Below are 27,919 nucleotides of genomic sequence, written 5' to 3'. Positions count from 1 at the left end.
ATGGAGGATCCAAACACTCAGTGACTTTTCCTTGCTCTCCGGCTCGCAGGTAACATGCAGTAAGTCCAAGGTGTTCAGAGCTGGAGTCTGCTGCATTTTTGCTCTTGCACTCTCTTACTGTTCTCATGGTTCTCCAGACTGTGGATCGCCAAAAAGAAATACCCTTGAGGTAACACATCATCTCTATTTTGTACTCTCATTTTTATCAGGCTCAATTTGGGATCCTGGCCATGGGAGGGTGGTCTTTTCCGCGGATATCTTTGTGGCAGGAAGTCCCTTGAAATTATCTGCATCACAGATGTGCCTAAAGTGAAAAGCCCCTGCCATGCAACTCAGGTGTGGTGGGGTGAACCAGGGGATCCACCCAATACCACCTCAGGTGTGCATCACTTAGCAGGTGGCAAATTCTGACTCCCATAATCACTTCACCCTTTAATTCAATGGCCAGGCAGGTGCCATTGGTGCACCTGGCTCCAATGAATGAATGGGAAGATAACCTAATTTAATCTAACACAGAAACCAGCAAGAAGGTTAGTGAAATAAACGGATATCATCAAACTTAAAGCTACCTAGCTTAAAACAGTAGGTGTATTTTTCATTTTTTTAACAGACAATATTTAGAACCCAATCACTACTGGGTAGCCCCCCAAAGAATGCAGTCCGTTCTTCTTTTCAAGTTTGCTGTGCTTCATAAATTCAATGGGTCTGATTGATAATAGCAATAGTATGCAAGGGAGAGGGCATATCCTGGAAGCCAAGCATAGAAATGCACTTATGCCTACACACCAGCACTTCCACATCAAGGCATTTACTCATGCACATCCAAGCACTCATTTTCACACATGCAGATGCACAAACATACAGACATGCACTCTCAGAAACACACACTCACACACATGCAGATAAAAAATGTGGCAGTGAAAATGGAGTTTCAACCCTCTTTAAAATGTATTCTCTGAGTTTGCAAAGAGCAAAGGTGGCTCTTTTCTGGCGTATACTGCAGCTGATGCATTGCTACTTGTAAGGCTTTGAAGGCATTTTACCTCATGCTTTGATACAGTTTTGTACTTTACTGTATAGTGCTGAATACATGTGTAGCGGCCTAAAGAATAATTTATAAAAACAGAATGCTCTTGTTTTAGCAGTGAAATTAAAGTAAACGAGCATGTCTGGTTTAAAAACAATGGAATTTTACCTGTCACATGCCGTCCATATTTTCAGTTTACTCACTACCACTTTCAATTTATAAAACATCGGCCCAACATTGAGAAATGTTGAATTATGTAATGAAAATGACATTTAAGTATTTTAAATGCAATGGAAACTGTATTTGGTTCTGCATTATGAAACCAGGTACAAAACAAAATAATATAAATGTCCATGGTAGCCTATGGAATTAAACATTATGTGGTTTGTGCTCTCCAATACTTTTATTATATATAGGAATGCCAGCAAATACCATATTGCCTTCTAGCTAGGACCTCATTAAGATTGGGGTGTTAAAAGAGTTAAAACATGTGGCCTTTTACATCCCACTTGTTTTTAAAACAATGCTCATACATAGGTTGGGATCACAAACGTTATTTTCCTCAAGGGAGAAAGTCCACAGAAAGTATCACCTGGTGTATGCATGGGTTATTAAGCTCATGCAATGCTTTCTCTTTACCCCATGCAGTAAAGATCCTATGCAATTCCAATCAATTGGAATTGCATAGGATATTTACTGGGTTAGGACAGATGCACAGGAGTGCTTAATGCGATAAGGATCACAAGAAGACAATCACGTTTTATGGCACTTTAGTTCCACAAGGCATTTGTGTCTGCAATTCCCTGAATGGTCAACAATGGATAACTAATGGACGGTATCATCCCACTTTGTCTTTTGATCTTTGTGAGCAATGAAATGTCCAACAAAATTCAATTTGAATGATGTGCTTTTTACTGCTGCTATATTTTCACGTCTTTGGTTACCTTTTTTCTTTTTGGGGGAGAGACAGCCACTTCATGTTTCACTCCCCAATTAGTGGTTTCTCAAGTCCATTTACTAATTCGAATAGTGTCACGCAGCAACCAGTTATGTTTTTTTTTGTATCACGAGTTCTATTTTACCAGTGTGATAGCCGGGTGCTTCAGCCATGCATAGCTTCTCCTGTTCGTAAATAAATCATAACAGGATGCTGCGTAACTCCTTTGAAATGTGTAAAGGTCCCGGAGAAAGCTCCAGTTGGGGCGTGAAACACCTGACAGCCATCTGGCTCCTGTTAAATAAATCTTGCAATGGAAACATAGAAAAACTAAAAAGAGAATACACACTTTAGAATATAGTGCCAGTAAGAAGCACATCATTCAAACTGAATGTCAGCACTGAGCAAGATCAAAAGACACACATGGGTGACATGTACATCAATTAGGTATTGGCAGCCAGTAATAAGCAGATATTTAAAAAACGGAAGTATTTAAAATAACACATATTTTTACTATTACCATAATTCTCATAATAAGGTCTTATGTATTGGAAGATCATGTGGTCAAATACAACATTTGAACACATTTGACCACATACGTTTCTCAGCTCCCCCCATAAAACTGCCATAAACATCAGAAGAGCACTTGGAGCAGATGCACTTCAGTCCTGTGAAGGGGTTCTGCGTTCATTGCTTCAGTTGATACTAATATTTAATGTAATAATGTAAATTGAAAATGTGAAAGTGGACTTTATTCTAGATGAGTCTCGTTTTCTAAACTCCGCTAGGAAACCAAGCAATAAATAACTGAGGTGGGACAATGCATTTATTCTCTACAGTGCTCCCAGCGAAATGGGCGCAATACAAATTGAACACACCCAAATCAAAACCGTTAGAGGCTCATCGTCTATGAATGTTTTATCTAAACACTCAGGCATTGTCAATACATTTTTCCAATACCTTTTTCCAATATTATCAAAATTTGTATAGAGCATTATTCAATGTCGTGTTACCTTTCTGACATAGTTCATTATAACTTACATAAACATAATATGGTGTCATTAGACAACAACCTTTCCTTAGAAGAATTCAAAACAAGTCATCCTTGATCTTAAAAAAGAGAAAACATCCAGCTGTGATGGTTTTTCCATTTAATCAAATGCTTTTTTAATTGATCTTCTTGACCCCATTCTTCTCTTACTAATTAATATTTTTTACAGAAGATCAACATATCCATGGTACTTTTTCTGATGCATTGATTATTCTTTTTCCTAAACCTAATTAGGATTGTCAGCTACTTTAAAATTATTTCTTTTATCAATACTGAATGCAAGATATTCCTAAACTACTTTCTAATAGGCTGTAGTGTGTTTTACAATTTTTAATACACACTGATCAAGTTGGATTTGTCAAAAACAGACATGATGCTTCCAATTCTCATCTCCTGTGCCGTATTATTGACCTAGCTAAAAACCACACATATCCAGCTATGCTGACATCGATAGAAGTCGAAAAAGCTTTTGACCTTGTCTCATGCCAATTCCCGATTCAATCTCTCATCTGGCATGGTATTGGCCCAAAATTAATTTCATATGTTAAAATCTTATACTTCTACCCCAAGTCCCTTCATTGGATTAATTAAAAAGTGCAGTACAAGTAAGTAGAATAAAATAAATAAATAGGGCCAGCTGGTGGCAAGTGCAAGGTAAGTGCAGACAAGAGCTGGGAAGGGGGGGCTGTGGGGATACAGATACAGTCCCGCAGTGCAGGGGTTGCCAGGGAGGCAGTGCAAGTGGAGAGTGGCTGGGCCCAGGACCGAGGTCGGTGAGAGAGGCCTAGTTGCAGATTCAGTGCAGTTTCAGTGAAGAATTTAGAAGGGGAGAGGGAGAGAGAAAGCAGAAGCAAAAAGGAAGGTTTTGAGGTGCTTCCGGAACCGGAGAGGGTTCTCCTCAAGTTTCAGGGAGGCAGGAAGGCTGTTCCAGAGGGAGGCCCCAGCCACGGAGAGAGATCTACCCCAGCTCGTTGCTTCGAGAAGCGACTGACCCTGAGGGAGTTGGAGACGGATGAGCGAAGGGCTCGGGAAGGAAGATATTTAGGAAGAGAGAGTTGAAGGTATTTAGGCCCCAGGCCCCAGAAGGCCTTGTGGACAATGCAGAGGGTTTTGAACTTTATCCTCGCAGCCACTGGGAGCCAGTGTAGAGATTTCAGTCCTGGAGAAATACGGTCCCTGGGCTTGAGGCCAAGGACAAGTCTCGCAGTTCTGTTCTGGATGAGTTGCAGAGGACGGAGAGTGGAGGCAGGCAGATTAAGATAGAGGCTGTTACAGTAGTCCAGCTTCGAGAGAACCAGGGCTCGGGAGACAGTGAGCTTCTGGGGAAAGGAGAGGAAGGGAAGAATACCTCTGAGGAGGTGCAGCTGGTAGTGTGATTTCTTAAAGTCATCAGATATATGAGGAGAGAAGGAGAGTTTGGAGTCGAAGATGACCCCGAGGTTTTTGCCTTACAGGTAAGAGCAGGAAGAGGGCCAAGAGAGGCCGGCCAGAGAGCTGCAGGGAAGGAGGGAGTGGGTGTGCCGATGAGTAGAATCTCAGTCTTACTGGCATTAAGGCAGAGGTCATTGGCGGCACACCACTCCTGAATAGCAGACAGACAGTCAGAGATGAGGGAAGGAGAGGAGGAGGCCGAGGGTAGCCTGACAATGAGCTGGGTATCATCTGCATAGCACTGGAAGTTGGGGCAGAGAGCGGCGATGCGGTGGGCAAGGAGTGCCAGATACTGTTTGAACAGCCAGGGAGAGAGATTTGATCCCTGGGGGACACCACAGGTGGAGAAAAAGATGTCAGAGAGAATACCAACATTCATGATGTTTAGATTTATAATTTAGAATTTAAAGACTCAGCCTATGCAGCATGGAATACTAATCATATAGATTATATAAACTGTGTTATTACTGAAGACATTGACTCTATTTTTAATCTTAACTCAAAAAGGATTGTGAACAAGCTCAAAGAACTTACTGACAGTATCAGTACTTTCAGTGGAGAGGCACAATTGTGTCTTCTTTTGCATAGCTTTTGCTGTGGTCCCTGTTCTTGTGGGACTTCTACTTGCTGCGGGTCTTATGAAGAAAGGAGCGAGCCTCCCCAGACGCCACCCTGCCTGATGGTTAAACACTCAGGCAATGTAACCCCTGGAAGACTGTCAAGTATTGCAGAAAACCCTCAGAGAGGGACAAAACCTGCACATGGAATTCAGAAGCCGGATAAGGTAAAAACTGACAGAGAAGGCAGAACTGAAGGCTGAATGTCCTCAAGCAAGGAACAAGACAGAATTACAAGGAGAGTAAGGAGGAGCAGGGAAGAGGAGCAGGAAAGAAGAGCAAAAATAGAGAACAAGGTCAAGAGCACTGAGCTAGGTACCTAGATGCTGAGCATTGAGACGTGTAGCGCTCTGGTGGCGTCTGAATAAGTATTTGCAGAATTCAGTGGAATCACCTAGCAACTAAACAGCTCCATACCCTTCCGGGACAAAATGATGAACACCATGATGGAAGGAAAAATGGCATCCACGAAACGAGAACTGTGCCTCCAGGCAGACCAAAACAAGTTGGGTTGAAAAAGCATGACACAAACAGGTGGTCACTATCCTACCTAGTGCTCCCATTATCCCATATCCTTTCTTGATGTTGCCTATAATATTTCCTAACTTTTTTTAAAAATAAATGGACTCAATATTATCGAAATTCTTTTGAAATAATAAGCCTTCTCAGATCACTCTAAATAAATGCAAACCTCCTAAATGCGAAGATGGAGCACCTTCCCAAACTTCAGCTCATATCTCTTCTCCTTTTCCCATAGAAATTCTTTTCATCATATATATTATACCCCCACAATGAATATAAATTCCACTCCTGGCGTGTTTTGGAATCACACCTGGTTACACCCTTCACTATCCCTAACTTTCTAAAATTCAATGATGGCCCCTCTTATCAGAAAAGTGTGTGTTCTGTTGAACCTAAAACGAGGATGGAATTCCTTTCTGGAGTGTTCTAGGTTTGACACAATAAACTCTAACATCCCCATATGGTATAATAAAGATATTAGGATTGCTAATAAAACACTGTTTTGGCTCTCTTGGCTTAGCAAAGGCATTATACAAATCCAACAATTATACCACAGCGGTTTACCCATAACATTACACTATTTACAAAATAGATATTATTTGGAAGATATTGATCTCAGTTTACCCATCAAATTAATGACCATGATTTCCATAGGCATCCTTAATCATTCATGTAAAACTATCCCAGACAACATCTCTAAATCCCTAAAATACTTCTCCATCAAAGACTCTGACATCAACAGGTTTATAACCCTGACGAAACTCCCTGAACATAAATTGAAAACTGAATTAGCATGGGAAGCAGATGGTGAATTCAACATATCTGAAGATCCTTAGGGAAAAGTATGGTGTAGAATCTTCAGAACAAGCATGGCTGCTAATTTAACTCAATCCATATTCCTTATAATGCACAGAGCACTGTTTACACCTCATTGAATATCTAAAATGTATCCTCACTCATCAGACACCTGCTGGTCCTGTGAAAGCCCCACATCTACAAATTTGGAGGGGCAGTAAAAGTGCTGGTAAAAATGCTGGTAAATCTGTTACCAGCACTTTTACCGCACTGTCAAACCACAGGTTTCCCAGTGGGGGTTACCTCATTTACCTCCAGCCAACAGCTGGAGGTAAATCAGACCCCCACCAGCAAGAAACTGCTGGTATTACCGGCACCGGTATTACCGTTGACAGTAATATCCCGCAAGCCCCTCCATGGAGTCCTAGAATGGTAAAGAACACCCTTTCCACAACCTGTAATATCCCAGACATTTCGGGATATCATGCGGCTGAAACAGTAGGTCAGTTTGCCAGTGTCCCACCAGTATTACCGGCGGTATCCCAGTGAACTTGTAATGAGGGCCATTAAACTTTGAATTCAAATTCATTTTAGGAACACATATGGAAGATTTTGGAAAAGATGTTTAAATGTCATGCCCCGCTACCTTTTTCAGAATATTTTTATTAATCCTTCTGGTACACCTGGCATTACAAATATGAATTCCTCAAACTCATTTTATTTATGTATTACCCTATCCGTACAAATGATTACTATAAATACTCAGAGATTACATATTAAAGAATTACTTTGTTCAACATGTTGGTCCTAATTCCAATGTCGCCAAACCACCATGAATGTTCTATAATATGCATTGTTTGTGTTTGTCTCTCCCCTCCTATTGTATCCGTCATGTTTATCATCTTGTCACTTGTATTACATGTATCTATTTTTATAAGGTGATTTTCACTTTAAGACACATTCTCAAATTAAATGCTACATTCTATATCACTTCCCTTGCTATGAAATGTTCCTTTTTAATGTAATGTTATTGTAGCTATTTTGATCAATTAATTGCATTTCTAAAGTATTTAAATAAACATCAAAATATAAAAAAGAAAGGTGACCATTTTGCTCGCGTAGGAACGCACTGTGAAACACCCAACTTTTACACTCAGAAAGCCAAGCTGCAACGCACCAATCGGAAAGCAGAGTCAGAATGAAATAGACACATTTGAAAACGGCAATGTGTCGCTGAACAGCACAGTCTATGTCTACAGTGAACGGTCCTAACACCACTAGACCTAAAAGGATGTGGAATTCACAGAGGTGCAAGAAAGAAAAAAAAAGTTCAAAGATCAGAATAAGAAACAAAACAGAGGAGAAAATGAACGAAAAGAGTACAAAGAAAGAAAGGAAAAACAGAAAGGAAATTAGAAAAACTCTGCAGGGACAGAAGAAAGGAGGAAGAGAAAAACGAAGTGTAAATAGTGGACAGGCAAAATGTCCATCATGCTAGAAGGTGAGGAAGATAAGGTGAAAAAAGTCAGGAATTAAGGGGTTAACACCAGCCCCGCCCCCTCCCAGTTGTAACCCAGCAGTTCTCTGACGCTATAAATACATCTGGCTTGCAGCCTTGCTGCTCTGCTATGTCTATGTATGTTGAGTTAGACTTTACCCCGCCATGTGTTGGAGAATCCTTGTCGCCCAATGAAACTTGAGGGTGTATGTGTGTGGGTGCGCCTGTGTGGGTGTGCGCATGCGAGCACAGGGCTTGTTTAAAGCCTCTTACCTTTTCCAGTTAGGTTATTGGTTATTCCTGAGTACTGTAAAACCACCCTTCCTAAGTTCATAGAGGAAGGCATAGTATTGCAAGTGAGAACAATACGGTGCATGTTCTTACCTGCGCACTTGGATCCATTCAGGTAGAACCCCGCCTTGCAGATGCAGTTGAAGGACCCATATGTGTTCACACAAACAGTTCGATTGTCCAGGCACATTTCATTTAGACATTCGTCGATGTCAACACAGTTCATTTCGAGCTCTTGAAATCCAACGTCGCAAACGCACTTGGCGCCTCTCCCCCCGATATGACAAAGGCCTTTGGGGTGGCAAGGTGGCGTGCAGGAAGAAATTGGAACACTGCAGGTGCCGTTCCGCACGAGAGTGCCATTTAAGCACGAGCACACGTACGAGCCCGCCGAGTTGATGCAAACTGTGTTCTCAGGGCAGGTGTCATTCCTCCCAATGCACTCGTTTTGATCTTGGCATGACACTCCATCCCCCACGAAGCCTTCTAAGCACTGACATGTGAAGTCGCCAGGCTGGTTTGTGCATGTGGCATCTTTATGGCAAGCCGACGTCGTGTTGCACTCATTGATGTCTGTACACAGGAAACCATTGCCCTCAAACCCCTTCCTGCAGGAGCATGAATAGGAACCAAATGTATTGGAGCACGTGGCCTGGGAATGGCACGGTCTGCTTTGGCATTCATCGATGTCGCTACACGTGACGCCATTGAGTTTAGAGAAGCCAGCCCTGCACTGACAGTTAAACGACCCTATGGAGTTTACACATTGTTCATTGTCCTGGCATGACCCACTGCCAGTCGCACACTCATCAACGTCCTGGCAGCTTGTATTGTTGAGCAGCTGATAGCCTATGCCGCACTGGCACTGGAAGGATCCGAGGGCATTGAGGCAGGTGGCGCCATTCAGGCAGCCCCCATTGTTCTGTCTGCATTCATCTATGTCGTCGCACTGGGCCACTCCATCTCCGAGGAATCCTCGCTTGCAACTACAGTTGTAGGATCCGTTCAGATTGGTGCACCAGGCGTTGACATGGCATCCACCGTTGCTCAGTAAGCATTCATCGATATCCACGCACACTATGCCACTGCCAGTGAATCCACTCCTGCACTGGCAGGTGAAAGTACCCGGAAAATTCAAGCAGTTTGCATTGGGGCTGCAGAGTCCAGCTTTGCATTCATCAATATCGGTGCAGTTGGTTGTAATTAGCTCGTAGCCTGCGGGACACCGACAGATAAAGGATCCATCTGTATTCACGCATCTGGAATTACCAGGACAAATGGCCGGGTCCAAACATTCATTTATATCCGCGCACACAATGCCATTTCCTGAGAATCCCGCCTTGCAAACGCAGTTATAACTACCCAGGAAGTTCACGCAGTTGGCTCCATAGTGGCATTTGTTCTCACCTGCACACTCGTTAATATCCACACAAGCCAAGCCATTGCCAATGAATCCATCCATGCAGGTGCAGTTGAAAGACCCAGGAAAATTGGTGCAGTTGGCAAAAGGGCTGCAAATCCTTCTTCCACACTCATCGATGTCTATACATCTGCCTCCACCATTCTGATAGCCTGCAGGACACATGCACTCATATGATCCCGGCCAATTTCGGCATCCCAAAAAGCCTGAGGCTGAAGCACAGATCCCAGGAATGTCAGAGCATTCATCTACATCCACACATAGGTAGTTGCCATTTCCTTTGTAGCCTTGGTTACAGTTACACGCATAGGAGCCAATCGTATTCAAGCATGTGGCATTCCAGTGACATAGGGACGGAGTCGCACACTCGTTGACATCGCTGCAAGTGAAGCCGTCACCGGTAAACCCAGTTCTGCAATTACAGATTTTTCCTCCAGGTATATTGGTGCATTGGCCATTGGCATGGCATCCGCCATTAGATGAGAGGCACTCGTTGATGTCAGCGCAGGTCAATCCATCTCCCGTGTAGCCAGGTTTGCAGAGACACGTATAGCTGCCAAGTGTGTTGATACAGTTGCCTTCTTTATGGCAACGGTGAAGGCCAGTTTTACACTCATCTATGTCAAGGCATTGGATCCCATCGCCTGAATAGCCAGATTGACAGACACAGAAGTAGTTGCCATCCGAAGTTCCCAAGCAGTCGGCATTTTCACTGCATAGTTGCCCTTTATTTTTGCAGAAGCTCACATCGGCTAAAATATAAAAGCAGACCATATTTGAGATAAACAGCGCAATCATGTAGCATGTCTCCTCGTATGCAAATCCAACAGTAGAGCATGCTACTGATTACACGAAATATTCACATTTCTTTTGATCCTGTGTTCACAAACACAATGCTTTATATTAGGACATATCATTTAAGGGAGCCTCTTACTTCAGATACTAGCCTTAGCAAATGTGGAGTTCACAAAATGTTGGGAAACAGAGAAATAGGCAAACGTTCCACACCCCACTTAGTTGGGCGCAGAAAGGAGAAGGTAAGCACCACAGAAGCATGCAGGCTGCTGTGACCCCCAATGGCATCTCCCCCCAGACAATGCGTCCACTCTGGAGCCGCAGGGTGGGTTTCTACCGCAGTCTTCAGACCTTGGGCAAGATGATCACTGAGGGAGTTCTGCACTCAATGCTCTAGACCTTTGATACTGTAACTGCCTGTCTACCCTGGAACTCTTATCCTAGGCGCTGTTTCCTTAATCTGGGTTTCTCAATCTTCAAGAGGTCAATAGCTAAGTCTTATCCCAAGACATCAACTGTGCCCTCAATGGATACATCGCTTAAAACACCCCAGCAAGACAGTCTACCCCTGTACACTAAGTCTCTTCATGACCCCTTCCGAAAGTGATCCTCGCAAATATCAGGAATCTGAAACCCTTAAATGAAATCACCAAATTGAAATTGCATCATTTTGATGCAGGTCAAGCGAGGCGCCTATCACTCCGTGGTTATTGTACAGCATGTTAGACATGTCTAAAAGGATATTATGACACCTCACGAATACACGGATGATTTGAAAAATAAGAACTGGGAAAATAGTATAAGTGTGGAAGGCCTAACATAGGGGGGGTTGGGTCATAATACCATTGCATTGACTTCTTGGTGTCTTTCTTTCCCAAGCTGCTCAATTTACCAGAAGGCAAGCGCCCCTCCTCCCCCCCACTTCTCTACCTGAAAATGTAGCACTCCACCTGCCATCTTTGTTTTGGCTTCTATCACAGTATCCTCAGCTGATGCACATTTGCAGAAAAGTCAAAAAGCAAATGTATTTTGTCTCAGCAGAGCAACCTATCAGAGAAAGGAAGCCTTCCTTCAATTACACAGAACATTAAAACAACTGGACACTTGACTTAGTCTATTCCATCAATGTCCATCTAAAGTTGCGTAGAACCCAAAAATTGCCAATTATGGCGCCCCAGAGAAGCTGAGAGAATTATTCTGCCCTACATGCTTGCAGTTAATAGTGTAGCACAGTAGGACATTAACTGAAGGTATTAATCTATTGTATATGAGAGGCCAGGTAATAAGCTATTGTATTGACGCATCTTTATTCATGTTACTCTGGGACTGTTTCTTGCATCATTGTTCCCTAACTGTATATCAACTGCATCAATAGCATACTGTAGGGGGGGAAATAAGCCAGGACATCTCTCTTACGCGCTTGAAAGTGAAGCAATCGCATGTGGGTTGTGTTAATGGAATGTTCGATGTCTTCAGCTGCCTAACATGTTCACCTTGTGTAGCAGATTCTCTGCCTGGTGGGTTTCCTTTTCTGTTCCTAAAGAGACTATTGCTCATCTGGGGTTTTTCTTCTATGTACCCAGCAAGTGGAAGCAGTGCATGTCTAAAAGGTTAGTGCTCCATTTTATTTTTGTTACCCTTAATAACATCCTTGTTTTTCACTGGGGAACTCATGATTGGTAATGGTGATAATACCTGACGTGGCAGCCGTTCCGGTCAATAATGGCATTGTGATACTCGCATTAAGGGCATTACCTCAGCAAAGAGTCTTCACTTGGGCTATCAGGCCATTATCGGGCCAGGCTGTGAAGACCAACAGCAAGCTTCTGAAGCATTCAGAGGAGCAAGTAGAACATGTATAGCAGCAGACCTTAGACTCACTACTCCATTTCTGTTGGACACATTGGGCCTCATTAGGACCCAGGCGGTAAGGGGTTTACTGCGTCGTAAACAGCGCCGACCCTTACCGCCTGATTCAGAGGTCCCTTAGCGCCATGGAGGATTTAACACCTGCGTTTAGCAGGTGTTAAAATCCATGGCGCTAAGGGACCTTGTTGTTAATTACGCCACCGTAATTTACGGTGGAGTAATTAACGCCTTCCCCACTCCCATTATGCCCTATGGGGCAAAAATGGGAATGGGGAAGGGTAAATGGGTTAATGGGGACTTACCGCCCCGCCAACCTCGGAATGGGGCGGTAAGTCCGCCAACCACCATGACGTAAACGTAGTTTACGCCATGGTGGTAAAGGTACGAACCAGGCGGTAACTTACCGCCTGGGTCGTAATGAGGCCCATTGTTCATTGACATAACCCTAGGTGGTTACTTTGTTTACCACTGAAAGGCAATGTTGTCTGGAATACCTCTTTTGTATTGTTGTACGTGTGCTGTCACCTGTGCCTATTCCTGCTGTCCATCTTTGCCAATCCTTCATCAGAATTTCAACATACAACATTGATGTAGAATGAAACTAACACCTTGTGCTTTCATTTTAAATTGAAGACCAGTGTACCACTGGCATTGTCATTTTTACCCACCTGCTGAAGCGAGGCAGCCCATCAAGCATATCCATGCCCACCAGCGATAGATAGACCTAAACATAAAAACATGATCATGGTTCAGTACATGCCGTCCTATTAACATCAATAGTTTTGACTGATAAAATCACGTGATTGCACACAAGACTTTCAGACAATTGACTACCTTCCTAAGACTTGCAATTATAAATGTTATGATGATTGCCGGGATCTCATCACTTGTCCCCGGAGGGGAGCCCTAAACTGTAAGGCTAAGGAGGAGAGACCGCTAACCAACAGTTCCCATAGTGGGGGTGGAAAGTGCAACCTCACAAGGAGAGACTCCCCGCCTTGGGATAAGGACTCCTGTACCATAAAGAACCTCCCTAATCCATTTTTTCCAGAAGCCATAACTTGCTAAATCCATCTAATGCTCAATCTGAAAGTGCTGCCGTGTGTTGTTGTAAAGCCTCTCCTGTCTCACCTTTGAGACCTGGTATGACTGAAACAAAGAAGAGCCAAAGAAGCCAGCAGAGTAGCAATAGAATAGATTGCCAAGAGACTTTGGTGAGGTGGGTCCAAGGAGGCATGAAGATGACATCAAAATCAATGGAGAATGACCTTGATGTTACGCGGGGGTGGGACCCACTATGTAAAGAAGAGACTAAGGAAGGACTAAGTATGTTGGGAAGCAGGAGGAGCCGCGAGGGAAGCTGGTGTCTGTCCTGCACAGCCCTGGAAGTTCAAACCCATGGCAACCAAAACTCTGAGAGTCACTACAGCCGGGAAGCAGAGAGGAACTACGTGAGCCGGTGGGAATCCGATTTGTTCCTGAAGAGTGGAGAATCCGGTAGTGACTTGACCTCCCATTGGTGGACTCTGTGGTCCATTAGCAGCACATATATCGCAGCAGCAACTGCTCTGTGGAGCTGCACCGGCAGAAGAGAACCCGTAAAAGAGCACACAGGGAAAACATACTCAAGCAACACCGACCTGAGACCCCCCAGGAAGAACAGGTAAAGCAGCTATTAGGGAACATTTTCATTCCTGTGCCAATTCCCTTTAACCTGACAGACCCCCAGCTATTTTGCTGGACTCAGGGCGTTTTATTTCTTTACACCTTAGTGAGTGAGACCTTTTCCCCACTCCCTCAAGTGTTTTTATGGCTAGGATTTGTGGTTTCTTATTGTTTAATGGAGTCTGGTAAACTCCATAGGCATCTGCTTTTTGCATGGTGACACACAGCACCTTTTGTGCAGTGCCACTGAGAAGTGCCTTGGACTTCTCTTAATGTTTAAATACATTTTCTTGGATGAACTACTCTTCCCAAGAATAATAAGATTACTTTTGTGTTACTAACCTTTTCTTTTGTTGATCCAACACACAACACCCTATGTGGAGTGCTAGGGGGTTACAAGGCAGCTCCTTATCCCCCTTCTCATGTAACATTCTGTTACAGCAACTAACTTGAATGGCTGGTTGCAGTGGTTTCTTTTTTACTACCTTTGTGACATGTATCTGCAGGCTAATTCCTCAGCTGCAGTATAGCACCCATGGATGACCATTTTCCCAAAATAGCCCCTGTCTTCTTTTATTGCCATTTCTTGTCAGTTCGTTCTTTTTTGGCTTTTACTCTATTGTTTAATCATGTTTGAGTCCGTTGTGCATTTTGTCTTTGGTGGGCTTCAGCCCTGAAGCCCTCACAGACACTAGTGTGTCTGGAAAGGCAGGAAGTGGGGGAGTGTCCCGTAATGTCCCTGTCCTTTGTCTCTAGGTGTGCCTGAGTGAAACCAGTACAGATTGGCCAGCTGGCTGACAGCCACCCTGCTGGGTGATTGACCCCCTATAGGGCTGTGAAAGGATGGGAACTTGCTTAAAAGGTGAGGTTTTTGGCACTAGGGGCAAAGTCGACCACTGGAGGACAACATCAAATGAAGAAGACATGAAGAGACACCAGCACCACCCTCCTGGACTGCGAAGTGCCTGGTGAAGCCCTGCAGCTGTGCTGACTGTGTTTTTGTTCAATTGGAAGACTTGCAAGGGATGACTTCCTCCTTTGGACTAGTGGGACCAACTAGGCTTAAGACAAGCTTTATTTTGGCCTCACCCCCGACTTGCTATGACTCTCCAAGGCTTCAGAATTCCAATGCCACGGACACTCTGACCATCTTTGGAAGTGCAAATCTGGCCAAAACTTTGTTCATGGGCATCCAGAAGACCCTACAGAAGCAGGAAATATTCCTCCAGATCCCCCCACCAGAGTCCAGGACCAAGGGATCAAGTAACTTCCAACCGGAGATGTTCGTTCTCATTTGGCACTGAGAAAAAAGTACCAAAACCACAAAAGGCCCCTGAATCCAGGAGAATTCATTGCTGCAGAGTCCCTCTCTCTCGTGCTGTGGCAGTAGCCCGTCAGACGTCCTCCCAATCGTCACCACGACCAAAGACCAGGAACAAGGCTCTGCTACACTGCAACAGGAAGACATCCAGCTGGAACCAATTCTTCAATTGTTGGGTACTGAGGGGTTTGGGGTACATCTATGTTTTGCCATTTGCAGTGTTTCCTAGCCTGGGGAGTACTAGTCTAAACCCTTTTGAGCAGTGGTCGAAGTGTACGAAAAGAAGTAGTGGAACTATGTTCCCTGCTAGCCTGCCCCTGCTCCCCACAAACCCCTTCGTCACGCCGCCTCCCAGCCACAATACAAACCCCCAAACACTTGCACCTGCTGTTTAAGGGAACGTTCAGTGCAGTGCACTGAAAGTGCAAGCTGCAACGTCTTCCTACACTTTTATTTTAAAATGAAATCATTCCGGAACAGTTTCTTTTTAAAATAAAAGTATAGGAGCTGTAAAAGATAATTTAAAAAAGTAGAGGAGCACCGCTCCCGACCGCTCCCGCTCACTTCAACCACTGCTTTTGAGTTGACCTCAACATCACCTGCGCTGGCCTCCCAGCTTGTGCTTCTTCAAGGTGGCTCCTCTTGAGCTTCTGTGATTTCTACTGAACTACTGACTATTTGAAAACATTATTCCAAGAAGAGTGCATCAGGACTTTGAACTGGCCCATTGACTTTGGCTGTCCTGGCTCCCTAAAAGCCCACTTTCGTACAGGGAGGTTCAAGAGTCAAGTAATCCATGGCAGTGATCTTCATCATCACAGTAGTAATATCCAGAGATGCACGAGTCAAGTATTCCTCAGGAGTGTTCTCTCTGATTACAGTAGTGATACCCATTGAACCAAGAGTCAATTACTCCTCTGGAGTAATCTCCCATGTCACAGTAAGTGATACTCAGAGACCATAAGCCAAGAAAGTTACAGAAGTAGTCTCCCTTGTTCCATTAGTAAACTGCGAAGCTGCCAAAGTTTAGAGTGCATCAGAAGTGATCTCCCTCGCCATAGTGGTGACAACAAAAGTAATAAAGTCTAAAGGTGCCTCAGGAGTGAACTCCCTCATCACAGTGGAGAATATAATAAGTGTGGAAGAGACCAAGAGGGTAAAGAACCGTCTGGGAGTAATCTCCCCAGCAGCAGAGAACAGATACAGGGTATAAGAAGCCCCAAGAGACTAACTAACATAGGAATAAGAGTTGATAAAACTTTAACCCAACTATTCCAGAATCCTAGGGAGGAAGTAAAGAGAATTTCAAAGACTTGTGTAAAAGACTATCATGGAACAGTCTTCAAGACTCCTCCAGATAGACCAGGAGAAGGGAGTCATTCCCCGGATCCAATTTCATTTTAGTAAATCAGACCATATTACAAGAGGCTGCTGTAAACTTAACCTAACACTGGGTTGTTTCGCAAGGAGAACAGAGTCATTCTCTTGGTGTTCTAGTCAAGAAGCCTGTTGAAATATGTGTGTTCATTTACTAGTGGTAGGGATAGAGTAGTTGGTTTGGACAGAGGACAGTATTTTGGTATTGGCATACATCTTGACAAGGAGCACACAAGTTATTTGTTTAGAAAGGGAGGTCCCTTTAGAACTAGGGAGACATAGGCTAGTTTCTTTTTTGTTGAAAATTAACATTTACAGCCAAAATGCTATCACCCGGTCAGTCTCCTTACTCCACCTCGCCACAATGTGCAGTTTAGTTTTTGCACCTTTAGAAACACTTTCATTACTAATACAACCCATGATAAAACTATCTGACCTCTATAAACAGAGTAGGCACTGTGTGAAAGTTGGTATGGTTATTAGCAGTAGGAAAAGATAACAATTACACAACCAACATATCACAAAGTGTTATCAGCTCATTGTTTTCAGTTGCATGGACAAGGAAGAAAAGTATATACATGTTGCTATCGACTCAAACATGCCTGCCATATGTTTGGGCCTTCAGTTTACATGTTTTAAGATAGACTTTCTTTAGGGAAAAACCATTCCAATGTTTTTTGTTTAATTAAAAAATCGTTACATGCTCATGTTTCGCTGCTTACAGCAGCAAAATGGAAGGAACTTGGGAGATTCCCAATTTCCTGTAGCTTTCTCCACTGCATGTGATGTATCTGGATCGGTCACCACCATGTGCACACGCTCAAGGCAAAGGTGTCCAATGGTTGCTCCCACAGCCAACATGGCGGCCATCATTCTGCAACAGATTTCTGTGCACTTTGCTCGCTCCTTTCTGGTGCATGATAATCAGGCACAGTCTGCAGAAACCAAGGACTAGAACACAGCACCCTGAAACCGCCTTTAGGATTTAACATTTCCATATCACCCAGAATGCACGTGGCTTCGAAAACTAGTATTTTAAAGTAAAACATCTTCCAAAAATCTAAATAATGGCCCTTTCCTTTGCCTGACACTTGTCAGAAGCTATAGTAGGGAGAACAGGTACCCCACCACAGTGGAGTTGAGGTTATGGAGTTAGAACATTCACTGGGACTCTCCTTTGGAAGTTCTGCTCTTCTACCCAAACCTCTAGTTCCTCACCAGAGGAAAACATGGGAGTACTGCAGTATTGCTGAGCAGCAGGCAGAGTGGAGGTCGTAGCTCATCGACTGGTAGCGGCTGTTTGCTAGTGAGATATGTATCTCCTCTTCAAAAAGGTGGGAGATAAAAGAAAACAGTGTGCTATGGCTGAAATTGTCCATCCACTAAAAAGGAAAAGCCAGGTTTTCAGTCTGACCATAAAACATATGTATGAGAAATAATTGAATCTAATCACTTTCGGTAGAGGTTATTCAATATGTTTTGAATAACTTGGCTGGATTATTGGTAGGTTGATATGTCCATTTCCACGGGGGAGTGCCCAGAGGGGCTAGGGAAGTGTTTGTGCGTGCCAAACGGTTGCCATTGTGTCTGTTTGATGAACACACACTCACCAATTAAACACAGCGTTTAATTATAATGAATGATTGTTTGTGTGTGTGTGTTGTGTGTAGACTTTCACTAGTGATGGCATGATCACTGCATTCAGATGAAATTCAACTATTACATATTACGGCTCCTAAGAAAGAACCAATCCACTTTAAATTCAACAACAAACATAGCCCAGGCACTACATGGCAATGAATTTGGCAAGTTTAGTACTGTATGTTTGTAAAAACACACAAAAGGTGGCAACACAAAAAGGGCCAGACATGCATTGCCCTTGGGGAGTTCTGGTGTGTTCGAAGTAAACTGTGTGGCCCATGAGATGTACCCAAGACACAGGAGGAGTAGGATTCTCACCAATAGGAGAAAGCGTAGGCCAAAGATCTCACATCTCGTACCCAAGAGCCAGATCCACTCCAGGTTTTCAGGATACCCGCACCAAATGTATATTTATATACATGCAGTGAAGCTAAATAGTAGTTGTGTACACAGTGATTGGTAATCCTAACAACCTGGTGTATTTTTCGGACTCTCGAGGACCGGACTTTGTGACCAGTGTAGTTTCAGAGCAGTCCAATTGCTGCCCAGATTACCAGACTTGCATGTCTTTCAGACATACCTGTACTGCAAGTTACTGAAATGACGTGAGCTCAGGTTATGAGAAGTGTGATATCGTTCATTTTTAAATTGCAGAAGAGAAAATCCATACCGTGTATAATGTTCGGGAGCACTGGAATCTGCAAATTGATTCCATGCGGCGACACAGCTATGCTCCGTGATTCATATCGCTGCTCTTTTCCAGTTTTCAATTCTTTGATATACTTTGGTTACCTCTTTCTATTAAGGCTTGTCCCATCCCATTTTTGTGATGCTACTGCACATCAGATTAAGCATTCTACTTCATAGCACATTTGCCTTAGGGAGATTTGTTGACGGCACCATTTAGCTCAGTCATTACATTTTCGGATGTGATGATCGTGGCACACAATGTAGTCATGTGGAGTCTCGAAGAATTATCCTTCGATTGAGAGTTTCATCCAGACACCCATCATTCCATCACTCTTATACCTACAACACAGTCTCCCATTGGATACATGAGTGTTCCATGCAGCCCCAGCCTGGAAGAATGAGTTAGTATAGAGTAGAGTTGAATTTGTTCATTTACCCAATAGTACAATTAAGTGAGGTTTTGCAGATATTCAAAAGGACTATGTAGAGGACACAATTACATATTGCACCATTCAATGCAGAACATGTTCACATAATTAGGCAATTCTAGTAACCCTACGGGATTCTATTTTGCGTTGAGTTGAAATGCCATCAATTTCTAAACATGTTTTGACTCTACAAAGTGCAATGCTATAATATCTTACCAAGGAATCATGATCCTCAGGCTCATTGATGGTTTCTTTAGTCTAAAACAAATCTCCCAATTACCAAAGTGATTCGCAGAGGCAGCTTACAGACTTGGAGCCTCACGGACATAGGTGACCTCATGTTATAAGGAGGATATACGTCAAAGGGCATTTACGAGATGATGACGGAGTCTTATCCTGGTAGGTCACTGCACACTCAATTCAACGCAGGTGTTATGTAGCAGAGAAGGGTGATTGCTCGGCATGGAATTTCAGCTTGAGGGTTTCTTCAGTCTTCATTTACACAACAAGAGTTTCAGTCAGTTCACAATGCTTCCTTTTGGAAACGATATATCCCAACTACAAGACAAAAGCAACATCTTTTTAGAAATACACTACAGTAACTGCTACTATCACTAACCAGAAATACATAGAGATGGGTGTAGCACAGCCAGCGTGTGATGACATCCTGGAAGTCTCGACATTTAATCCCATCATCATCACATGCAGTTTGTGAATTTGATATCTCCTATGAAGCTGTGTTTGTGTCTGTTTTTCAATAGACTCCCTGGGGTAAAACATTGACCCGAGAGCTGAAAACGACAATACTGAAACTATGTTAAGTAAGGAAACAATGGTAAGAAAGGACAGCAGAATTGGTGAATTGTAAATAAACCTACATTAAATGTCTTCAATATATTTAGAATAAAGTACTCCTAAATCACAAACCAAGTTACAGCAGTTTTTCTGTATACTAGCCGTTCCTGCCGTAACATACACCATTCTAACATATCTTAAGGGTCAAGACCGATTAGTAATTCATAGGGTCTCTTCTGTCCCCCTTAAATATCGGGATTAACACTGATCACTTCTGTTAATATGTAAATGACCACGCTTCACGCTGAAGCTTGGCTTTATAGAGAGGCTTTATTTCTTTAGTTCATCCAAGAGAAAGGCCCCCAGCTGTGGCTGTCCTCCTGCTCTCAATCCTCTCTCTCTCTGCTGCTAGAATGTGGAACCTTTGCTTAATCATAACAACAAAGGTTCCTTGGTAACTAGGTTACATGGCAGCAGCTGAATTGATGTGATTGTAAACTCAATGAAGTAAATGTAACCACCTCCTAACACCTCCCTTCCTTTTACCAAAATATAAGTATTTGCCTAAACTAGATAATAGATTTCATTGAACATAAGTAGTTCATTATTTACATAGTATCTGATACACCGCTATATGAAGAAATAATTAAATTGCTTTAAATACCTTGCAGTGCAGTTACAAGTTGTTGTTTACCTTTTTGCAAATTGCTATCCTCTCCTTGTTCCAGACCCCACCCCCTTTAACAAGCACCGAAGATCCCATATCTTTAACAACTTGTTTTGGCTGTGAAAATATGGATGCACCTTTGCGCACCTTGGTGGGAAGTTTGATCTTGATCCAATCACCTTCCTCAAGACTGAATTCTCTACAAGCATTCTTCCTGTCATATTGCTCCTTGGATCTGACCCCAGATTCAAATATCTTCTCTCTCACTCCCTCCAGATCTATTCCTACGAATTTTGACCTTCCCATCCAGCCTGGACACATGTGTGAGTTAGGTTTCCTCCCTCTTAATAGTTCAAATGGGGATACACCCGTAACACTGTGTGGTGCTAGTCTATATTGGAATGTTCTCTCCATTATGGTCCTGATCCAGTCACCTCCTGTTGCTACCGCAATTCTAATTGCATCCATGAGAGTGCGGTTGAAGCGTTCTACACACCCATTGGTCTGGGGATGATATAATGAAGTGGTTACTTGTTCTATTCCATGGTTACTCAAGAACTCTCTAAATTCCTTGGAAACCAATTGGGTCCCATTATCTGATAAACACTTTCTGGGGAATCCCTCTCTCCAAAATAATTGCTCCAAACATTTAATGATGCTACTGCTGGATATGTCTCTTAGTGTAAATATTTCGGGCCACTTGGATAATAAATCTATGACAACCAATACATAGGTGTCTCTCACACCCTTGATATTGAAAGGCCCTAGTAAGTCTAAAGCAACCTCATCCCATGGAACTGTGGATGGCTTTCTAACAGTCATGGGTACTTTTTGAATCCTGAGACCCTTATTACCTTCAATGCAATCACAACAATTGTTGACCACTTCTTCAGTGTCTTTGTCAAGATTAGGCCACCAAAATTCTGCTCTAACCAAGCCTTTGGTTCTAGGCAGTCCCAAATGCCCAACATGAGCTAGCTCAATTATTAATTTTCTCATTTTAATAGGTACAACCATCTGATGTCCTCTATGTAAGTATCCTTTATCAATCCAGAGTTCTTCCTTAACTTTGGCAAACCCGCCTAAATCACCAATATAGTTTCTTATTCTGTTCTGCGTCACCAATGTTAAAACTCTCTGGTACAATTCATCCTCTGAACATGCATTGTCCCACTCCTCTTTCTTTACTGACTCATGAACCTGAAATATTTCAACACCTTTCTCACGAGTCAGAGGAGACTCCTCAGACACTGTTTCTCTCACTACTGATCTGGATAAGGCATCAGCAACTACGTTGGTTTCACCACTAATGTGAAGCATATCATATTGCAGGCCTTGTAGGGATGTCACCCACTTCATGATGCGTCTGGAGACTCCCTCCAGACCACCTTTGGTAAATATTCCTATTAGGGGTTTATGGTCTGTACATACTGTGAATTCTCTGCCCCACAAATATCTTTTGAACTTTTCCACTCCCCAGACACAAGCTGTCATAATCTGTGTGGGATTGATTATGGCTATGAGTGTTGTGGTGAAGGGCGGTGATGTCACTAACATTCTAGGTGGAATGTTGGTGTGGGGATGTCACTGGGACTCTAGGTGGAATGTTGGTGTAGGTTTGATTGCAACGTTCTACTGAGGGCAGTTGGACCTAAGATACTGGACCAGATGGATGTCCCAGTGCTTTCTCTACGTACTAACTAAGAGAATAAAACCTACATGTAAACTACTTACCTTCTGGTGTTCCTGATTGGTGAAGGAGGCTTAGTTTATGTCACTGGCGACGAGGATGGTTCCGGTGCTGCTGGGAAGGGGCAGCTGGTGAGAAGCGCTGCCTTCCAGGTTGACATCCATCCAGTAACGAGGAGCTGCAGGCCGGGCGGTGCAGTGGAGGTCCAGGTCGGGGTCCAGCTGAAGCAGAGGTGTCCTGCGGGCTGGAGCTGTGCAAGTGCTGGGGCATTGAAGGATTCGGGTGGCCCGTAACAGCTGTGCCAGTGGAGGAGGTGCAGCTGGTGGCGCTGTTATACCTCCGTGTGTGTCCAGCTGTATTGGCTTTTAGTTTAACCTGAAGGGGTTGCTGTGGAGCCTGCTGGCAGGAGGCCCAGATCGAGGGGGCCAGAGGTTGCAGCCGTTGGACTGCTGGACTGTCGTCGTCGCAGCGGGGGTGTGCAAGCCCCTGGGCCCGAGGATTTTGCTGTCAGACAGGGTGGCAGGGTCCTTGGTCCGGAGCCGGAGGTCGTCTGTTTTTGGAATTGGTGTTTCGTCAGGGTGCAGGGTGTTAACTTCCCCTGCAACCGCTAGGTGGCGCTGTGGTGCGCGGCCATCAGGGGACGGAGAGCACCTGGAAATGCTTTAGAGATTTTTCCCTCAGGATGTCGGGTGCAGATATGGTGACGTCGGCAAGGGCTGGGCCAGCATCAGTGGGCGGAGGACTGGCATTACAGCAGGCCCAGCTGGAGCGCAACAACCTCGTGGAACGCAAAGTCCCCTTGGAACGCGACGTTGCTTGTGAGTGTCTTGCCGGCGCTGGATTAGGAAGCTATTGTTCCGAGGTGCACAGGAATAATATTGGGACACATGCCATGGATGGACACATGCCTTGTCTGGATTGTCCCGGTGTTCATGATGGTCTCGCACAACTGGAGGGCGCTGAGGTTATGCCTGCAGGAAGACGGTTGTCAATGGAGCTGGTGAGAAATGCGGGGATCGTGTTTGCTCTAACGGGAGTTTACAATGTTTATGCTGTAAAACGGAGGAAGCAACAAGTGGGTGTTTTGACACCAAGCATGGCAAAGTGGCGAGCGCTGGATCCAGACCTCTGGGGCTCACATGGCGTGGAGGATCTGTCAGGTCCAGACCTTTTTATGTGGTAGGTGTTGGGGAGGCCCGTGTAATTATAATGCTGTTGTGTTTATGTTGTGGCCTCTGGGTTTAGTACAACTATGGTTTGGTCCCGGGTTAATGTTAGCAGTTATGGCCTGTAATTTATTATGTTGTGTTTATGTATGTGGCCTGCTGTCAGGACATATCCTTGGGTTTTCAGTATGGACTTGTGGGTGTGGGGTCCATGGGACAGTGTAATGTTGTTTATGCAATGTTTGCTTTCAGGTTGGCTGAGGTGGACATGTGGGTGGGGGTATGGCGCTGGGACTTTAGCGCCATGTCACTCCCATCAATTTTATTTTTGCATTTAAAATTGCTTGTCATGCATTTGGTGTTTTGCATTTCAGGGACATGTTGGGGTTGGGCGCAGGGACTTTAGCGCCAAGTCACTTGCATCAATTTTATTTTTGCATTTACAATTGCTTGTCATGCATTTGGTGTTTTGCATTTCAGGGACATGTTGGGGTTGGGCGCAGGGACTTTAGCGCCATGCTTTTGATATGGTTATCGCTTACTGTGGGGTTTACATGTTGTCCTGTAGTGCTTTGTTTGTCATGTTCGTAGGGGCATGTCCCCTGGTTATGTATGCATGATCCCAGTGTTATGGGTGCAGCGAGGTGCTGTCTGGTCATGTTTTAGGGGACAGGTGGTGCTGTCTGGGTTGTTTTTAGCGGGCAGTGAGGTGCTGTTTGGTTGTTTTTGGGGACAGTGCTGTCTGGTTGTTTTTGGGGACAGTGGGGTGCTGTTTAGCGGGCAGTGTGGTGCTGTCCGTGTCAATTTTGGGGGCAGCGTGGTGCTGTCTAGCGGGCAGTGAGGGCTGTCGCTCTTGTGCGGCAGTGGCGTGCTGTCTGGCAATTTTAGGGGGGGCAGTGAGGTGCTGTCTAGTGGGCAGTCAGGTGCCACTTAGCGGGCAGTCAGGTGTTACCTAGGTCACATTGGGGGCAGCGAGGGGCTGTCTGTTTGGTTTATGGTGTGTTTTGGGGGTTTTAGGGCACTGAGGTGGTGTTTGTTGGGACCGTGAGGTGCGGTCTGGTTGTGTTCTGGTGTGTTAGGGACAGTCAGGTGCTTTCTGGTTGTTTCAGGGGCAGTGAGGTGCTGTCTGGTTGTTGTAGGGGCAGTTGGAGCTGTCTGGTGTTGTTGGGGACTGTGCGGTGCAGTCTGCTTGTTTTTGGGGCAGTGAGGTGCTGTCTAGTGTTTGTAGGGATAGTGAGGTGTTTTCTGGATGCTGTCCACATGCTGGTAGGTGGGGTAGCGAGGTGTTGTGTTGGCTTTAGGTTATTGAGGTGCAGTCTGGTGTTTTAAGGGACTGTGGGGTGCAGTTGGTGTGTTTGGGACAGTGAGGTGCTGTCTGGGTCATTTTTGGGGGCAGTGAGGTGCTGTCTAGTGGGCAGTGAGGTGCTGTCTGGTTGTTGTCTGGGGCAGTGAGGTGCTGTCTGGTTGTTTGTAGGGACTGTGAGGTGCTGTCGGGGGTTTTTGGAACAGTGAGGTGCTGTCTGGGTCATTTTTAGGGACAGTGTGGTGCTGTCTGGTTGGTTTCTGGTGTATTCAGGGACAGTTCAGTGAGGTGCTGTCTGGTTGTGTTCTGTGTGTTTTGGGTGTTTTAGGGTAGTGAGGTGGTGTGTGTAGGGACTGTGAGGTGCGGCCTGGTGTTTTTAGGGACAGTGAGGTGCTGCCTGGTGTATTTAGGGACAGTGAGGTGCTGTCTGGGTCATTTTTGGGGGCAGTGAGGTGCTGTCCATTAGGCAGTTAGGCACTGTTTGGTGTTTTAGGGACAGTCAGGTGCTGTCTGGTCGTTTGTAGGGGCAGTTGGGAGCTGTCTGATGTCGTTAGGGACTGTGCGGTGCAGTCTGGTTGTTTTTGGGGCAGTGAGGTGCTGTCTTGGTCGTTTTTGGGGGACAGTGAGGTGCTGTCTGGTTGTTGGTAGGGACTGTGAGGTGCAGTTAGGTGCTGTCTGTTGTTTTTGGGGCAGTAAGGGCTGTCTGGTGTTTGTAGGGATAGTGAGGTCTTGTTTGGTTGTTTTCTGGTGTATTTAGGGACAGTGTGGTGGTGTTTGGTTGTTTTAGGGGCACATGCGAGTGCGCCCTGGGTGTTTTAGAGTTTAGTTAGGTGCTGTTGGTTTTTTTTTGGGGACAGTACTGTCTGGTTGTTTTTGGGGACAGTGGGGTGCTGTTTAGCGGGCAGTGAGGTGCTGTCCGTGTCATTTTTGGGGGTAGTGTGGTGCTGTCTGGTTGGTTTCTGGTGAGTTTTGGGGGGTTTTAGGGCACTGAGGTGGTGTTTGTTGGGACTGTGAGGTGCGGTCTGGTTGTGTTCTGGTGTGTTAGGGACAGTCAGGTGCTGTTGGTTGTTTTAGGGGCAGTGAGGTGCTGTCTGGTCGTTTTAGGGGCAGTTGGGAGCTGTCTGGTTGTTATTGGGACTGTGAGATGCAGTCTGGTTGTTTTAGGTGCTGCCTGGTGTATTTAGGGACAGTGAGGTGCTGTCTGGTTGTTGGTAGGGACTGTGAGGTGCAGTTAGGTGCTGTTTGGTTGTTTTAGGGGCAGGAGGTGCTGTCCACATGTTGGTAGGTGGGGTAGCGAGGTGTTGTGTTGGCTTTAGGTTACTGAGGTGCAGTCTGGTGTTTTAAGGGACTGTGGGGTGCAGTTGGTGTGTTTGGGACAGTGAGGTGCTGTCTGGGTCATTTCTGGGGACAGTGAGGTGCTGTCTGGTTGTTTTAGGGGCAGTAAGGTGCTGTTTGGTCATTTTCGGGGGCAGTGAGGAGCTGCTGGTGTTTTGGGGATAGTGAGGTGTTGTGGGTTGTTTTAGGGGCAGTGAGGTGCTGCCTGGGTGTAGAGGGGGCAGTGAGGTGCTGTCCATCAGGCAGTCAGGTGCTGTCTGGTGCTTTTAGGGACAGTCAGGTGCTGTTGGTTGTCGGTTGGGCAGCGAGGTGCTGTTGTTGATTTAAGGTTTATTTAGGTGCTGTATAGGGCCTGGTTAGGAATAGTTAGTGTTGTTATGGCGGTACTAAGGGGTTTTTAGATTATATCTATGTTTTGGGTAAGGGCAGTTAGGTGCTGTCTGGTCATTCAAGGGGCTGCCAGAGCCTGTTTCTAGGTTAAGGGGCAGCCAGATGATGTTTGGTCATAAGTTTTATTTTTGGGTTCCAGCTGTGTGTTGTCAAAAATTTACAGATTATGGGTTAGAAGTGTGGTGTGGTACAAGGGCTCAGCTGGGAGCTGTTCGGAGATGTTATGAGCCATTTAGTTCGGAACATTTATTGGCGGTGTTCATCCATCCTCATGGTGGGTGATGTCATGGGGTTGTGATGTGTCAGTCCAAGGGAGGGAGACATATGTCATGACCTGTTCTGGGCCCGATTATGGCTATTAGTATTGGGTTGGTTTAGAGAGGGACATATATATGTCATAATCTGTGTGGGATGGGTTATTGCGAGGTGTGTTGTATTGGTTGAAGAGAAGGACATATGTCATAATCTGTGTGGGATTGATTATGGCTATGAGTGTTGTGGTGAAGGGCGGTGATGTCACTAACATTCTAGGTGGAATGTTGGTGTGGGGATGTCACTGGGACTCTAGGTGGAATGTTGGTGTAGGTTTGATTTCAACGTTCTACTGAGGGCAGTTGGACCTAAGATACTGGACCAGATGGATGTCCCAGTGCTTTCTCTACGTACTAACTAAGAGAATAAAACCTACATGTAAACTACTTACCTTCTGGTGTTCCTGATTGGTGAAGGAGGCTTAGTTTATGTCACAAGCCAATGCTTCCTTTTCTACCACTGAATATCTGTTCTCAGGTCCTTTGAGAGATCTAGAGGCAAATGCTATGGTGTGTAAGCCCTCCTGATCTTCCTGCATTAGGACTGCCCCAATACCATAGTCACTTGCATCCACAAATAGTAATGAATGTCTACTTTCTTCAAACGTTTTCAAGATGGGTGCATTGACTATAGCATCTTTAATCTTACCAAACTCTTCCTCACAAGATTCATTCCACTTGAACGTAACACCTTTACGAGTCAACATCCTCATGTTCCTTGACAAATTTGCCAACCCTCTAACAAACTTGCCATAAAATTCAACCAGACCTAGAAAAGATAGTATATCTGCTTTGGATTTTGGTGCTTCCATCTTGCGAATAGCTTCTATGGCCTTTTCTTTGGGTTTGATCCCTTCACCTGTAATTTCATGACCTAGATATTCAAC

The 27,919-nt window shown here is 44.6% G+C and overlaps 1 protein-coding gene across 2 annotated transcripts in view; it reads right to left on the bottom strand.

The window, feature by feature from the left end:
• The window catches only part of LOC138468025 (fibrillin-2-like), a 691,910-nt gene that overhangs the window by 609,717 nt on the left and 54,274 nt on the right, over positions 1-27,919 (bottom strand). For both annotated transcript variants that reach the window (XM_069608420.1, XM_069608421.1), the window contains exons 2-4: positions 19,592-19,933; positions 12,922-12,977; positions 8,263-10,341 (exon numbers count right to left, since the gene is read on the bottom strand). In XM_069608420.1, coding sequence (XP_069464521.1) covers positions 8,263-10,341; positions 12,922-12,977; positions 19,592-19,617 — 2,161 coding nt within the window. In that variant the 5' untranslated portion in view covers positions 19,618-19,933. The remainder of the gene's footprint in view (positions 1-8,262; positions 10,342-12,921; positions 12,978-19,591; positions 19,934-27,919) is intronic.

Source organism: Ambystoma mexicanum, chromosome 4q, assembly GCF_040938575.1.
Source record: "Ambystoma mexicanum isolate Mex_15411 chromosome 4q, UKY_AmexF1_1, whole genome shotgun sequence".
Taxonomy (NCBI): Eukaryota; Metazoa; Chordata; class Amphibia; order Caudata; family Ambystomatidae; genus Ambystoma; species Ambystoma mexicanum.
Note: the sequence above shows the minus strand (reverse complement) of the source record. Positions and strands in the feature narration are given on the sequence as shown.